Genomic DNA, 14,877 nt, shown 5'->3' with positions numbered 1-14,877 from the left:
GCCACCCTCCTGCCCCGCTTTCCCGCCGCCCCCGAGCGCCGCCTACACCGTCCCCCTCCCGCCGCTGGCTGCCCAAGCCAGTTTTCGGAAGCTGGGAGCAAAAGCCACCACCAACGGGCAAGGGCGGGAAGCCCGAGTGGCCGCGCCACCGAACGCAAAATGGCGGAGGCTTAACAGCAGGAGGAGGGGGGGGCGGAGAATAAAAAAGGATAAACGGATGCCCCCCACTTCGATCTTCAGCTTCGTCCACTGAATTCCACCTGAACCAGGGCTCCGGGCGGCAGCTCGCCATCCTCGAGGGAGGAGATCGCCGGGGAGGCACAGCCCGGCCGCCTCCGAGCTGCGACCTCCACACTTCCCTCCATCCCCCCCAACCCCCTCCCGGTTTCTCTCCTGCTTCTCCCGACTCCGCTCTCAAAACCACCAGCCCAACCTACCCCCTGTTACTTCAGATACCCTGTCGGGAGACAGTAGCGGCGGCTCCGGTGCCCACGGGGCGCAGTCGTGAGAAGGGAGCTGTCCCTGGCCTCGCGTGGCGCTCCCCACAACGGCCCTTCCAACCGTCTCCTACGGCGACAACCGCTGAGGGAGCTGCGTAGCTGAGCGAGTGGCCGGGGGGGATGGGAGGGAGCGAGCGAGGAGGAGGAGGGGGCGGAGCCAGGGCCGCGAGACCGCCCGGCCAACTCTCGCGAGATCAGGGCACCCGTCCCGTTCGAGGCGCGTCGCCTCGGACTGCGCATGCTAACCGGGCGGGGTGGGGCGCGGGGGAGAAAAGGGCCTGGGCTGCTTACAGAGAAAGGCGTGAGCTCCGCCTTTCTTGCTTCACGCAAAGTCAGTAGCTGCTGAGAGAACCTTGTTGCCCCGTTGGAAAGGCTGAGGAGTCCTACCCACCATGGACGAATGCCTCACGCTAGTTTCATATACGTGGAAAGGGTACCTACCAACTGCTTTGGCCACCAAAAACGCAGCGAAGGCTTGTCTTGCCCACCATATTTGTATTATGCAGTAAACGTGGACATCTTTTTGGGGCTGTGAAGTCAAAAGCGTCCACCAGAACCCGGTTTCCACGCTCAGTCCGAGGGGGGATCGGCTCACCCGGACTCTAGAGCTGCCAGCCCCACCCGCCGAATTTGTTTTCTCTCTGCCTCGTTTCACCTTCTCTGCCTACAAATCTTTCCTCACCTCGTGTGTGCTTCCTTTTATCTCTCCCACCTTTCTGCCCTGCTTATGGGGGCAGATTGGGTTTTCTAAACTTAGCTTTGTAAGAGTACTCTTGAACGTTGTCTGTACAAATGGCATGGAGTACATGCTTTCATGGCCGTGATATGCCCCCGAGCCCTGTTGGCATAGTGGTTACTTTGGCTGCTAACCACAAGGTCAGCAGTTTGAAACCATTAGTCACTCCGCAGGAGAAAGATGAGGTTTTCTACTGGTGTTTAGAGTTAGTCTAGGAAACTCACAGGGGCAGTTCTACCCTGTCGGCTTTGACTCAATGGCAGTGAGTTTGGTTTGGGATATCATGCTTCCAGAAGTTCCTGGGTGCACAAATGGTAAAGTGCTTGACACCCAGAGGTGTCTCAGAAGACAGGACTATACATCTGCTTCAAAAGTGGTTCTACTTTGCACCCAGGAAGTGGCCAATAAATTGGAATACTCGGTGGCAACTAAAATGTTTTGCCACCAAGGTTTCTTATGACACCTTATGGTCTTTTTGTATGTTTCAAAAAAGATGCAACGCAAATGTATCTTAAGCGTAGACAGCAATACCAATACAAAGATGGGTGCAAATTAAAGTACAAAGGAACTCGGTGTGCCAGAGAGGAGGTCAACCAGATGACAGTTGAGTGTACCTGTGTGATGAGTTAAGGAAGGATATATGGAAGAAGGTTGTATACAATGTCTACAGTTTCCAGCTACAATGGCTACAGATGTCTACAATGTCCAGCCAAAAGATGCTGGACTCTGTGCTACAAATACTGGGGAGCACATGGGTAGAGGGTAGAGGAGAGAGTTCTGGGGGGTTAGCAGTGGAAAAGTAAGAATAATTTCCCCCCCCCCTGAGATCTTCCTCCTGTAAGATGGAGATAGGGACAAGAGGCTAGAGAAAAAGACAGAAGGATAGTTCCCTTCATGTATTGTAACCTCCGTTTCGTGAAATTAGGTCAACCTCAAACTTGCTTAATACATGTATGGGGCAGCAAAAATTGTCCAGACCATAACACCCTGCTGCCTTCCTTGGGCCCGCACTTTCAAAGTACTCTTTAGAGTTAGAAGAGGCAGAAAAGGGGCAATGTGTTCATTACAAGAGACTGGAAGACAAAACCTGGATATTATGATAAGAGGTCACATTTATTGAAAGCTTGTGTGTGCTAGGCACTGTTTTCAGCATCTCGTTACAACCATGAAAGTTAAAACGTGCTGTTAATCTTCATTTTTCCAGACAAGGAACCCAAGCCCTAGAGAATTAAGAAGAAAAAAGTTGCCCGTGCTCACACAGTGCGGGTGGCTGAACTAGGATTTGACCTAAATGATTTTACTCTGGGATAGGGTAAAAAAACACTGTGTTCTATATTTGATGTTTTGAAATAAAGACAATAAAAAACTTTTTACCTTTTTTGAAAGCAGGTCATTTCACTACTCTGGGTCTTGGTGGCTGGATCTGTAAAATGAGGACATTGATTTGGATGACCACTAAAGACCCCTACTAAGGAGTCTTGGTGGCATAGCGGATAACACCTTGGCCTGCTAACCACAAGGTCAGCAGTTCAATCCCACTAACCATTCCTTGGGAGAAAGATGAAACTTTCTACTCCTGTAAAGATTTTACAGCCTTAGAAAACCACAGTGGTTCTACTCTATCCAAAGGGTTGTTCTGAATCAATTGATGGATGGCAGTAAGTGAGAAAGCCCCAGACTAGGAGCCCTGGTGGTGCTGTCAGGTAAGTGTCGTGCTAGGTAGGTGGTTCAAACTCAACAGCTGCTCCAAAGGAGAGAAAAATATGTAGAGCCTTGAAAACCCTCTATAGGGTCTCTGTGAGTCCAAATGAACTCCACAGTTTTGGTTTGGAAAGACTTCTAATGGGAGCACAGGTGGTAAAATGTCTAAAAGTTTGCCAGTTTGAACCCACCCAACCCCAAGGGCAAAGGTATGTAAACTTTAAGCCTGGAACTGAACTCACCCAGACAGTCCAACTTTTAGCCATCTCCTCTTATAAGGATCACAACCTAGAAAACCCTATCAGGAAGATGAAAGGGACTGCACTCACAACCATTAGAAGCTTGGCCGATATTCCTACATACATATTTGTTTGCTCAGTCATATACAGGGATATATTTACAGCTCAAACAGGGCAAAGGTACGTAAACTTAGTCGTAAACTCACAACTTGAAGGACTGCTCCATTGGGTCTGGAGCAGGGGTCCTCAAACTAGGGCCCATGGGCCACATGCGGCCCTCTGAGGACATTAATCGGGCCCACTGTGTGTTTTTGCCCCGTTTGTTGTTTTTACTTCAAAATAAGATGTGCAGTGTGCACAGGAATTTGTTCATAGTTTTTTTTAAACTATAGTCCGGCCCTCCAACGGGTCTGAGGGACAGTGAACTGGCACCCTGTTTAAAAAGTTTGAGGACCCCTGGTGGAGGCTCAGAATGTTTGTCACTGGAACAGTGAGGTCATTTGGCATAATTCCAGGGACTACACAAAGTTCACAGAAAAATTCCATCATTGAAAATGACACTGTTGGGTCAGGGACCGGTGGGGGGGACATTAGAAAAAGCCTGCCTACCTCTATCTATCTTCAAAAGGCCCCAGGGGATTGACGAACCATCTGTCTGGGCACCAGGCAGAATGATCAAGACACCACTCTATGCAGGAATTTTTATGGATGGAGGCTGCTTACAGCCCCTGCAGCTGTAACTCCCCTGCCTCCTCCTTTGCCCACCTGCGGTTTCTACCCACTTCCTCTATTGTTTACCCTCTTGACCGGCTTAAAATGTACTCTCCAACACAGATAAGGGTGACTTCTCGATCCCGATGGAGGCCCCTGGAGTTCACCCGGGAGTTCAGGGCTCTCATATCTCTCCCTTTCCCTTCTCCCCTCTCTCTCCCCAGCGCGACTTCGCTGACTCCTTGCTGGAGTCCGTGAATCTCGCCCGGGCAGTGCAGAATAAGCTTCTCCTTTTCCTTCTCTCTGGCCTGGCCTCGGTTCATCTTTCCGGCGAACTTAATAGACATTTTCCCACAAACGTCTTGAAGATCACAAAGACAGTGTTCAACATCTTACTTTGGGGAGTGGCAACTGGGGTCTTCAAAAAGCTTGTGAGTGGCCACCTAATTTTCCACCATTGGTTTCGCCTGATCCAGAGAAAAGAAGAGTGAAGAAAATCAAAGACATAGAAATAATGAGTCCAAACACTAAGGAGTCCAGAAAACCTCAGCTTCTACATCGTGAGCCCGGAATACGGGAGCACTGGTGGTAGCCCAGCTGGTTACCACTGCTGATGGCTCTGAAAGGGATCACAATTGAGGGTTCTGGAAAGAGAGGGAGACAAACAGAAAGCAAAATGCAAGATCATGAAAAAGTGGAGGAAAAAAACCACAACAACCAAACAAAACAAATACAGTAAAATACAAAAAAAAAAAAGAAAAAGTGGAGGTTTACTGGTCTGACAGAGACTGGTGGAACCCCAGGATTACGGCCCTTAATCACTCTTCAAGTCTGCGACAGATGGTTTATCCCTAAGCAAGACAACACACAGGCCTATGCTGTTGAATTGGTTCTGACTCATAGAATATATACAACAGAATGAAACATGGCTGGCCCTGTGCCATCCTCACAATTATTCTTATGGTCCAGACAGGCTCACAAGGTGAGCAATTTACACCACGGAGTAAGGTGCCACACTCATTAGCACCACCAAACAGGAGATCACCAGGGAAGCATTTGGACAGGGGAAAAGCTCAGAAGGCAGGAATGGTTTAGGAAAGGAGGCTGACTGGAAAGGGCAAGCCTAGGAAGGAAGGAAGGGGAAGTGTGCTGTTACGTTGTGGGGACTATGCCCATAGATGTCTGAATTGTTGAATGGAAAAACCAATTTCCTCTGTAAACGTTCCTCGGAATCACAATAAAAAAGTTCAAATGAAAAAACACCACGAAAATCAGTGGGGCAGTTCTTCGCTGAGTTGAAAAGTCACGTGATGACAACAACAAAGTCCCCTATAATATTAAAATTATTTAAGAATTTGGGATTATTCTACTTACTCAGCAGGAGTCTGGCAGCACAGTGTTTAAACACTCAAGCCCTAACTGAAAGGTTGGTGATTTGAATCCACTGGCTGTTCCGGGAGAGAAAGATGTGTCCATGTGCTCCCGTGAGCATGTACAGTAGTAGGGCCTGGGAAACTGTTGGGGACAGTTTACTCTGCCCTAAAGGAGCACTATGGACAGGAATCAACTCAAAAGCAATGGGTGGCTTATTGGTCGATCTACTGAAAGTAGTATTGCTGAAATAACATCATCTTTCCAGGAGCACTTTAAGAACTTTATGGCATGGCTGTAAGAAACACAAAAGGAGAAATAAAAACAATAGAGTGACATGGCAAGTTTCAATGTGAGCATCTGTAGTACTAATTCATATCCAGATCAAGGAAAAACTGGAACAAATTAAGCTTCTGCATGTTAGGAAAGTAGGTTGAGATGGAGACACTTTAACACGGAGGTGCTAATTGTGACATTTCAGAGTCTGCGACAGTTTTCTAGGAACAGGAAAATATCCATGTAGGTGTATGGTATACATTAAAAACATCCTTAAGTCTTTTCAACTTACTTTCAAGTCTTATTTGTGTACTAATCCAGTAGTTTGGGAACATTTGGCTGTACTTTTCTTTGACTACTGTTTCATTAACACAGTTTGAACAGTTAAAATGTTCCCTGACAATTTCATTAAACTCTTTCAGACATCTTAAACTGCATTTATCAATTTCATACCATCAAGACACTTTGGGAATAAAGCATTTCTTAACTTAAAAACAAAAGCCTTTCTCAACTTAAAAAAAAAAAGACACTTCGGAAACCTTTTAATCCCTTGCCCTGTTCAACAAGCAAAACCTTTCTTGGGTACTTACAATTCTGGTAAATTTAATAAATAAAAGTTACAGCTACAGTGATTTTTAAGTCCCAAACATTCTAACATTATCTATAAACTTAACTTCTTTTATCCTTTTCAAGTAAAAATGATAAAATCAATTACTCCATGGCATATTAATTAGAATCATAACCCTAATTAGTCAAATTCTCTGATATGGGAAATTTAAAAAAATCATTTTATTGGGGGCTGGTACAACTCTTATCACAATCCATACATACATCCATTGTATCACGCACATTTGTACATTTGTTTGATATGCGAAATTTTCTTCAAACATGACAAACATTTTACCAGATAAAGACAGAGTATGTCTGGATTGAACTCAGAGAGTATTAACACAATCCTTGGACTTCCTTCCTTCTCTCTATGTTTAATTCTTTGTTTTTTCTTGATAGATGGATTTTATTTTCTAACACTGAAAACACCATTTGCAATGAGGAAAGATTCCAATTTTTATTCATACAATTAATTGAAATGGCCAAGGCAGAGTTACCAAGCCACACATCCATCACTGAACAAGAGGGCAACGATTCATTCCAGACGCATCTCGAAGAAAGTTCCCAAGAAACACGCATCGCGCCAGACACCTACCACAGCAGCCTGTGTTGTTCCTGCACGTTCTCAATAACTCTTCCTTGTATTTGCCTTTCTCTTTTCCAATCTGTCGAGATTTGGCCTTGCGTTCAAGAATTTTCTTCCGATCTTTGTCCAACTTAGCCTGGTGAGGACCACTTGCTCAGGTGAATGCCCACGTGGACCGTGGCGCCATTGGCGTTCTCGCGCTGCACCGCTCGATGGACAGGTGCCGTACTTCTTTCTGCACACCTGGACCCCTCGCTGATGGGCTGCCCTTTGTAGCGTCCTCGCTGGCCTTGGAGCGCACCTTCGACTTCCCCCGCAGCCCCTGGGAGAGTGCGGGCCCCAGGATCTTCCTGCGCACGTGCTAGGGAGCCTCGAAGTGGCCTTTGCTGTTCTTGCTGAGGTCCGAGGTCAAGAGCGGATTCTACTTCATGGTGACCATCGGGCGTCAGACAAACTCTCTCTGTTTAATTCAAAACCTTCCCTGGCATTACAAATACAGATGCATCATTTTAAGCAAATTGTAGTTACTTCCCCCGAGAAACACTGGAGACCTATATGCTGTCCAGGGTGGTTGTCATCAAGCCGATTCCAACTCTTAGTGATCCAATAGGACCTAACTGCCCCATAGGGGGTCCTAGGCTGAAATCATGACGGAGGCAGATCACCCACGGGGGTGGTAGTGGTGGTGGTGGTGGTGGTGTGTATGTGTGTGTGTGTGTGTGTGTGTCCCAGAGGAGCTAATGATGGACTCGAACTGCAGACCTTTCCGTTAGCTGCAGAGCACTTATCTATTGCGTTACCAGGGCTCCTTTAGTTACCAGTTTATTGACTGGAAAATTTTGAACAGGCCAGAGACTCAATAATCCTGGTACACTAAGCACACACGTCTTTAAACAAACTGTTGCTGTAATAATAAGACTCAAAGCAATCACACTTCTGATGGGGTCCTTCTTCCCAGTTCCATCACCACTTTATCCTTTATCCTTGAATCATTCAACTCAACGTGGTCGATGGAATTCTGTAATCCCTCTCACTCCTTGACTGAATTCAAACAATTTATTAGCTGCTTGCTTGCATTTGGCATTCTTTGCACGTACTTCTGTTGCATGGTTATAGGGTACTGTCCTAAAATCATTATGCAGTGAATGACGACTAAACGGCATGTTCTCCTTGTGTTTGGGGCCAACGTTTCTATGAGTTGAGCACTCTGCTGTTGGGGCATGTGAATGCTGTTGGGTCACGTGTTGGGTCAGGAGAAAAACAAAAACAAAACAAACTCGCTGCCATCAAGTTGATGATGACGCATAGTGACCCTAATAGGGCAAGCTAGAACTACCTCTGTGAGTCTCTAAGACCTTCAATGCTTACAGGACTAGAAAGGCCCATCTTTCTCCTTCAAATGGCTGGTGGTTCGGAACTGCTGACCTTGTGGGTCACAGCCCAATACATACCCACTATGCCACCAGGCCTCCTAGAATGCTTAGGATGGACTTGAAATTAGTATATGAATTGCTTTTGTATTATAATTACAGCGAGTAGGAACTTTTGAATTTAAAAAAGTGTACTAAATTAGATTTCTCATTTTTGTACTGGGCTAGGAAAACAAAAATAAAAAAACCGAACTCACCTGACATCAACTACTGATATTTCCTAATTGAATCCTATAAAGACAGTTTGGTTAGACACGTCTCCATTGTTCCAGGAATCCCTAGAGTGTTGTTCCCTGAGCAATCTCAGTGGAATTGTTTCCATAGAGATGATTCGAACTGCTGGGGAGGAAGGGCTCTGGCTGTGAGGGCCTTTTCCCTCCTCTTTGTCTTGTCTTGTCATTGCTTTCTGATTAGCATAGGGATGAGCGGGACCCTGGGGAGGATCTTGTTCGAAACCGTGTTGAGAGAAAAGATGAAAAACGAGAAGGAACTAGTAGGGCCCATATCCCCGAGAGGAAACTGAAGCAAGGAACACGTGATCACGTGTTGCACCATCAGGACGCAAAAAGGAAACTCCCTGTAGGATCCAAGGAAGAAAGCTAGTCAGAGAGATTGCATCAGAAGTGGGAAGGCACCTTGACTGCAAACGCACTTAAGATGGTGCAAGGCAGTGGGGTGGGGTGGGGGGTAGTGGGGGACACGTGTTCACATAATCCTAACCCTAAAAACTGGATAATAAAACTGTAAAAACTGGATTATCGTAATCTTTCTGCCTTCATGAAAAGCAAATAAGCTAAAAACAGAAGAAAATGCATCTATAAATTTCTAGGTGTGATTTAGCTAACCATTTTCCAATATTAAACTTTTTTTTAACTAAGGTTTTGTGAAATGCTTATACGTTAATTTATACATGCAGCTACTATCTTTAGATATAATTCAAAATTGCTTTTAGGTCAAGACTTGGTTACGTAATTTACATTCTTGATACTTTTTTGCTACCTAAATTTATTCTCAGATTATGGAAACCAAAAGACCTCATTTTAATAATCATCATTCTCAGTAAACAAACAGAAACTCAAAAGGAAGGCAGACACATGATCTAATTTAAAAATCATTGTTGATGTTAGGTGCCATCAAGTTGGTTCTGCCTTTTCGGGACCCTGTGCCCACACGGAAACCCTGCCTGGTCCTGAGCCATCCCCACAATTGTTCTTCTGTTTGAGCCCATTGTGGCAGCCACTCTGTCCATTCATCTTGGCTTTCCTTTTTATCACTGTCCCCCTACTTTAGTAAACATGATGTCCTTCCCCAGGGACCAGTCTCTCCTGACAACATCTCCACAAAGTCTCTCCGTCTGGCCTGTAAGTATCACTAGTATTGAAATGATTTCTGTTCTGTGAATGCCAGGGACGATAGCTGTAAGTGATAGCTCCTTCCAAAAAAACCCCATTGAGAACTGCTGCACTAAGTCATCATAGTTCCTTAAAGAATTTAAATCTATGTTTAATGCTGTTTTGAGTGGATCATATACAAATAACTTTCAGCTTATATGTACTTGTCAGCACAGTGATTGAAGCTTAGCTGCTAACCTGAAAGTCCATGGTTTGAACCCACCAACCAACCTAGGGGAGAAAGACGTGATTCCATAAAGATGAGAGCCGTGGGCACCCGCAGGCGCAGTTCCGCTTTGTCTCCTGTGCAGTTGCTATGAGGCCAAATCAACACCATGGCAACAGGCTTGGCTTGATTGACAGACAAGTGTGCAAATCAGAGGGACGATCAGGAGGCAGGGTCATTTTAAGTAATTTACTTTTACCACAGTCTAGCAAGATTAGTTAGTTGTTGTTGTTGTTTTTATTGTTGTTGTTGTTTAATGGAGCAAGAAGTAGAATTGGAAAAGGAAGTACCAGTAGTGGTTCAAATTTTACTAAGAAAATCAGTAGCAAAACTTGAATTTTCTTCATAACAAGAGAGTTGGACAGGCCTAGGTTCCAAACCTGGTCTGACACTTACCTACCAGCTGCGGAATTCATGAGACAGTTAATTCAATTTCTGGAACCTCAGCTGCTTAATCTATGAAATGAATTGTTTGATTTAAAATTTTTAAAATATATTAGTAGTTTTGTTGATATGTAAGTCACAGGCCATACAATTCAATGATTTAAATATACTAAAACAAGCTTGTGTAATCATCATCACAATCAATTTTAGAACATTTTTCATTCTTGTTCTCATTATAATTAGTTCCTAATTTCTCCCCAATCTCCCTTGCCATAACTCTAAGAAACTATTAACCGAGTTACTGTTTCTGTAAATTTACCTATTTAGATTTCATATAGAGAAAATCATACTAAAACAACAACAAAAAACCCTAGAACAACAAAATACCCAGAAAAACCTTAATCCAAAATAAAGCAGAAAATAATTTAAAAAAATAGAACAAATTTTAAAATGTGTCAAAGGGATAACAAGTAATAATAAGGTATTAAATTTTAACCTAACTATATTAATCCACTTTCCAATGCCCTCTGTCTTGGTGCACTAACTCAGAGAGCTTTGCTTGATGTTCACCTAGTGGGAAAAATGTGTACTATGAAAACTCTGCCCAGTGGAACAAAATATACAAGTACATAAAATAAAGCTGTCTCTGATTTCAGAAGCATATAAATTTAAAAAATAATTTTATTGGTGGGCTCGTACAACTCATCACAATCCATCCATCCATCCATCCATATAGATACATTTTATTAAACTATATAGAAAGTGATAAGGTAGATTTCACATACATTGTTAGGGAGTGAAGTGTCAAGCCGCTTATCTTTATCACAATCTGGGGTTTCAGAGACAGCTTTCTGAAGGAGATTCCCGCTGAGCCGACAGCTGGCGAGATAACAGAAAATAGTCCTGGCCTAGAGGGCTTCACTAGTGAATTCTACCAAATATTCTGAGAAGAGCTGACACCAATTCTATTTAAACTTCTAAAGAACCTAGAAATGGATGGAGTATTTCTGAACTCATTGTATGATACCAACAACAACAACAACAACACAGGTAAAGACATCAAAAAATAAAATCATAGACCACTATTTCTTATTTTCAGCATTTACATTAAAAATTCTCAACAGATTCCTAGTCAATAGAACCCAACAACATACCCCCAAATAATGTATCATGATTAAGTGGGGTTCATTCCAGCTACGCAAGGATGGTTCAACATTAAAATCACAATCAATATAATCTGGCATATAAATGAAACAAAAGAGAATCACATGATCAGATCAAGGTTTGAAGAAAAGACATCTGACAAAATGCAACACCCATTCGTGATAAAAATGTTCATTAAAATAGGGATAGAAGGGAAATTCCCCAACATAATTGAGGACATATACACAAAATCAATGACTATTCTCATTGGAGATGGAAGACATTCCCTTCCGAATGGGAGTCAAACAAGGATGCCCTTTATCTTTAGTCCAATTCAATATTGTATTGGAAGCCCTAGCTAGATCAATAGACGAGAGAAATTAAATACAGCCAAATTGGCGAAAAAGAAGTACCAGTAAAATAACGGTTGCAGTAGTACATTGACAGGGAGCTGCCAGAGGTTCAGGCCAGATTCAGAAGAGCATGCGGAACAAGGAATTTCATTGCTGATGTCAGATCTTTGCTGAAAGCAGAAATGATCAGGAAGATATTTACTTGTATTTTATTGACTATGCCAAGGCATTCAACTGTGTGAGGGATTATTTTGCTGGATATGGGATCCTTGGTTGGCAGGGTTTTTTTGTCTTCCAGAATTTTATATGTGTCACTCCATTGTCTTCTTGCCTGCATAATTCCTGCTGAGCATTCTGAGCTTGTCCTTATCTGGTTTCCTTTCCTTTCCCTAGCTGCCCTTGAGATTTGCTCCTTTTCCTTGAAATTGAGGACATTGATATTGTGATGCTCTCCTTTTGGAATCTATTCTATTTGAGGTTCTCTCAGCTTCTTGAAGAGTTAGTTTCTCCTTTGTGATGTTGGAGAATTTCTCTTTTATGATTTCTTCTGTACTATTTTCCCTGTAGATTTTCTTCTTCTTCTTTTTGTAGTGGGGTCCTGATGAGATGTAGGTTGTTACTCTTGATAGTGTGCCACATCATTCTTAGGCTTTCTTCTAATTTGTCGTTGATGGTTTCTCTCATTGACTGTAGTCAGAGTGATTGTCTTCAAGCTCTGTGATTTGATTTTCCTCTTCTTCTATTCCTCAGGTCTTTTACTATGTTGCTTAATTCTTTCATTTCTTATTTATCTTCTGATATTCCTTTAGTTTAAGGATGTTAGTTTTTCAATTTCTTCTAGTTTTCTCAGGAGTGCTCCCCACACATCTCTTAAAAGGACCTAGACATCATTCTTCTGAGTTCTGTGTCTGGTAGTTTGACGGCCTCTTAGGGAGTTTCAGAGTACTCCATTAGGTTTGGGTGATGTTTGGTTGTTCATTTTTATTTTCCTTGATTTTTTTGGCTTACCGTGGTTGACTGCTGTTTCCTCAGCATTGTGGTACAGCTGTTAGTGGTGTGTGATCTTCTGGGTTGTGTAGAGGCACTTGGCTGGTTAGTGAAAGCTGTTTAGGGACGGGGCTGTTAATATAAGCTGGAAAATAGATGATGATGAAATGGAGGAAAGGGGGGAGAGATGGGTATGTATGTGGAGAAAGTAGTGGGGAAGAAGAGCAACAATAAAATAGAAGTGGTGATGGATAGGCCAACAAATTTGTAAGAAATAATGGGTAAATGTATTTTAGGAGGGGTACTCAGAATTAATAAGTTCTGTGGAAATATATTTCACAAAGCAAAAGAGAGAGCAGAAAGAGCTAATGGGTGGATGTGCAGGGACAAAAGAGACAAAGTACTTGGGTGTGGCATGGGTATGGACACTAGTTTCTGTTGCTATAGCAACAAGAATGTGGGCCTGTCAGTGCACTGGGGAAGGAGACTTGGTTTGGCTGGGTGTGATGGAATCTAGAGGACTGCCTGTTTTTGGATGGGGGGAATGGATATTCTCAGAAGGCTAAACTGGCATTGGAAGAGGAAGAGAAAATGGGGGAGTGCTCCAAAAACATAATGAGAGTATTATCATAGAACAAAAGTACAAAAACTAAAAATAATAATGTAAAGTAGAAAATAAAACCATTCTGTGAGTGGGATACCTGCTCTTTGATAGTGTTCTTTTGTGCACATGTATGCTTCGTGGGGGAGGATTACCAACAGCTCTGATCAAGGTCACAACAGGAGGTCCTGGAAAACAAAGAATGTTCTATATCATACTTTGGTGAGTAGGGATTGGCATCTTAAAAGCTAGTGAGCAGTCATCTAAGTTACAGTTCTTAGTTTCTCCCCGTCTAGAGCAAAGAAGAGTGGAAAGAATTAAAGATGCATGGAAATAATCCAATGGACCCTGTGAACCCCAACCGTCATGACTCTGAGACCAGAAGAACTAGATAGTGTCCTGCTACCACTATTGACTGCTCTAAAATGATCGTATCAGGAGATCCAGAATAGAGGAGAACAATGACGAACAAAACTCACAATTATAAAAAAGACCAAGCCTGCTGGTTGGATAGACTGATAGAACTCCCAAGACTATGACTCTGAGTTATCCTGAGGCCTGCTTTCACTCACATGGCTCAGTTTTCAGTCAAGCGATTGTCAGGTCTACCAGGTGAAGAATTTTACTAGGGAGGTAGACACTCTTCAGAATAATAAACCATTTGAGATCAAAAGGACATTTACTGAGGACACCATTCAGAAGAATTGAGAAAGAAGGAGTAATGGAAATGGGAAACATAAGTGGGACAAGTGATATTACATCGTGGGGATTACAATTACTGAGATGACACAAAATGTGTATGGATTGTTGGATGGGAAAACTGATTTATTATATAAACCTTCACCCAATTCACAATAAAATTTTTAATGAAGGAGGTCTGGAACAGAGTGGGATAAAAATGTAGAAAACAATGAAGAATTCAGAAGAAATACCAGACTCACTGGTTTGATAGATACTGGTGGACTCCGTGAGACTATGGCCTTCAAATCTGAAATTCCCAGAGCTCACTTTAGGCAAACAAAAGACAGGCCTACAAAGTGAACGGTAACACCTGTGAGGAATGTGTCCTCAGAACAATTGATCACCCAAGCTATAACGGGCAGCAGTTGCCCAGAAACAAAGTTTAGAAGGCAAAAGGGGGCAAGAGAGATGATTAATGGAAACTGGGAGCCCAGGGAGGATGTAAGAAGAGTGCAGCTCCATGGACAGAATTGCAACTACTGTCGTGAACCAAACCTGCATAAGTAAACTGCTGAGTGTGAAACTAATTTCCTTTATAACATTCTGGAGAAGGGGAGGGGAGGGAGGGGGCAGGAAAGAGAGAGAGAAATAAGTGACCAGAGAGCAGCGGAAAGATGCCAGTCCCATGGAGATCTCCACGGAATCCGACTGGGGTACTCCCTTACCGGGAGGGAAAGCCTTCCCCTCACTGGCCCTCTGAATCCCGAAACCAAGCCTCCCGCACGGTAATAGGTTCCTGCAGTAAAGCCACAAAACCAGACAAAGGAGCCACAAACAACAGGCCAGGTGGATCTCTTTGGAAGTCAGTGTAAAGGAATTGTTGAAGGAGATTCTACTTTGTTAACAGGTGATTATAGTCATGTACTAACATGGCAATTAAAAGACAATCTTT

The 14,877-nt window shown here is 43.3% G+C and overlaps 2 protein-coding genes across 4 annotated transcripts in view; one reads left to right on the top strand and one right to left on the bottom strand.

Moving 5' to 3' along the window:
• Positions 1-593, bottom strand: part of HNRNPH3 (heterogeneous nuclear ribonucleoprotein H3) — a 10,080-nt gene extending 9,487 nt beyond the window's left edge. Inside the window, exon 1 of one of the 3 annotated variants that reach the window (XM_030886039.2) lies at positions 438-593. The gene's annotated coding sequence lies outside the window, so the exon portion shown is untranslated. The remainder of the gene's footprint in view (positions 1-437) is intronic. The other 2 variants (XM_004701130.2, XM_030886042.2) reach the window with 2 other exon arrangements.
• A 3,440-nt stretch (positions 594-4,033) lies between these two features.
• PBLD (phenazine biosynthesis like protein domain containing) overlaps positions 4,034-14,877 on the top strand; it is a 41,555-nt gene continuing 30,711 nt past the window's right edge. The window contains exon 1 of the mRNA XM_045291677.1: positions 4,034-4,318. Within this exon, the coding sequence (XP_045147612.1) occupies positions 4,034-4,318 (285 nt within the window). The remainder of the gene's footprint in view (positions 4,319-14,877) is intronic.

This window comes from Echinops telfairi, unplaced genomic scaffold, assembly GCF_000313985.2.
Source record: "Echinops telfairi isolate 266 unplaced genomic scaffold, ASM31398v2 ScPeMD7_70;HRSCAF=299, whole genome shotgun sequence".
In the NCBI taxonomy this organism is placed as follows: domain Eukaryota; kingdom Metazoa; phylum Chordata; class Mammalia; order Afrosoricida; family Tenrecidae; genus Echinops; species Echinops telfairi.
Note: the sequence above shows the minus strand (reverse complement) of the source record. Positions and strands in the feature narration are given on the sequence as shown.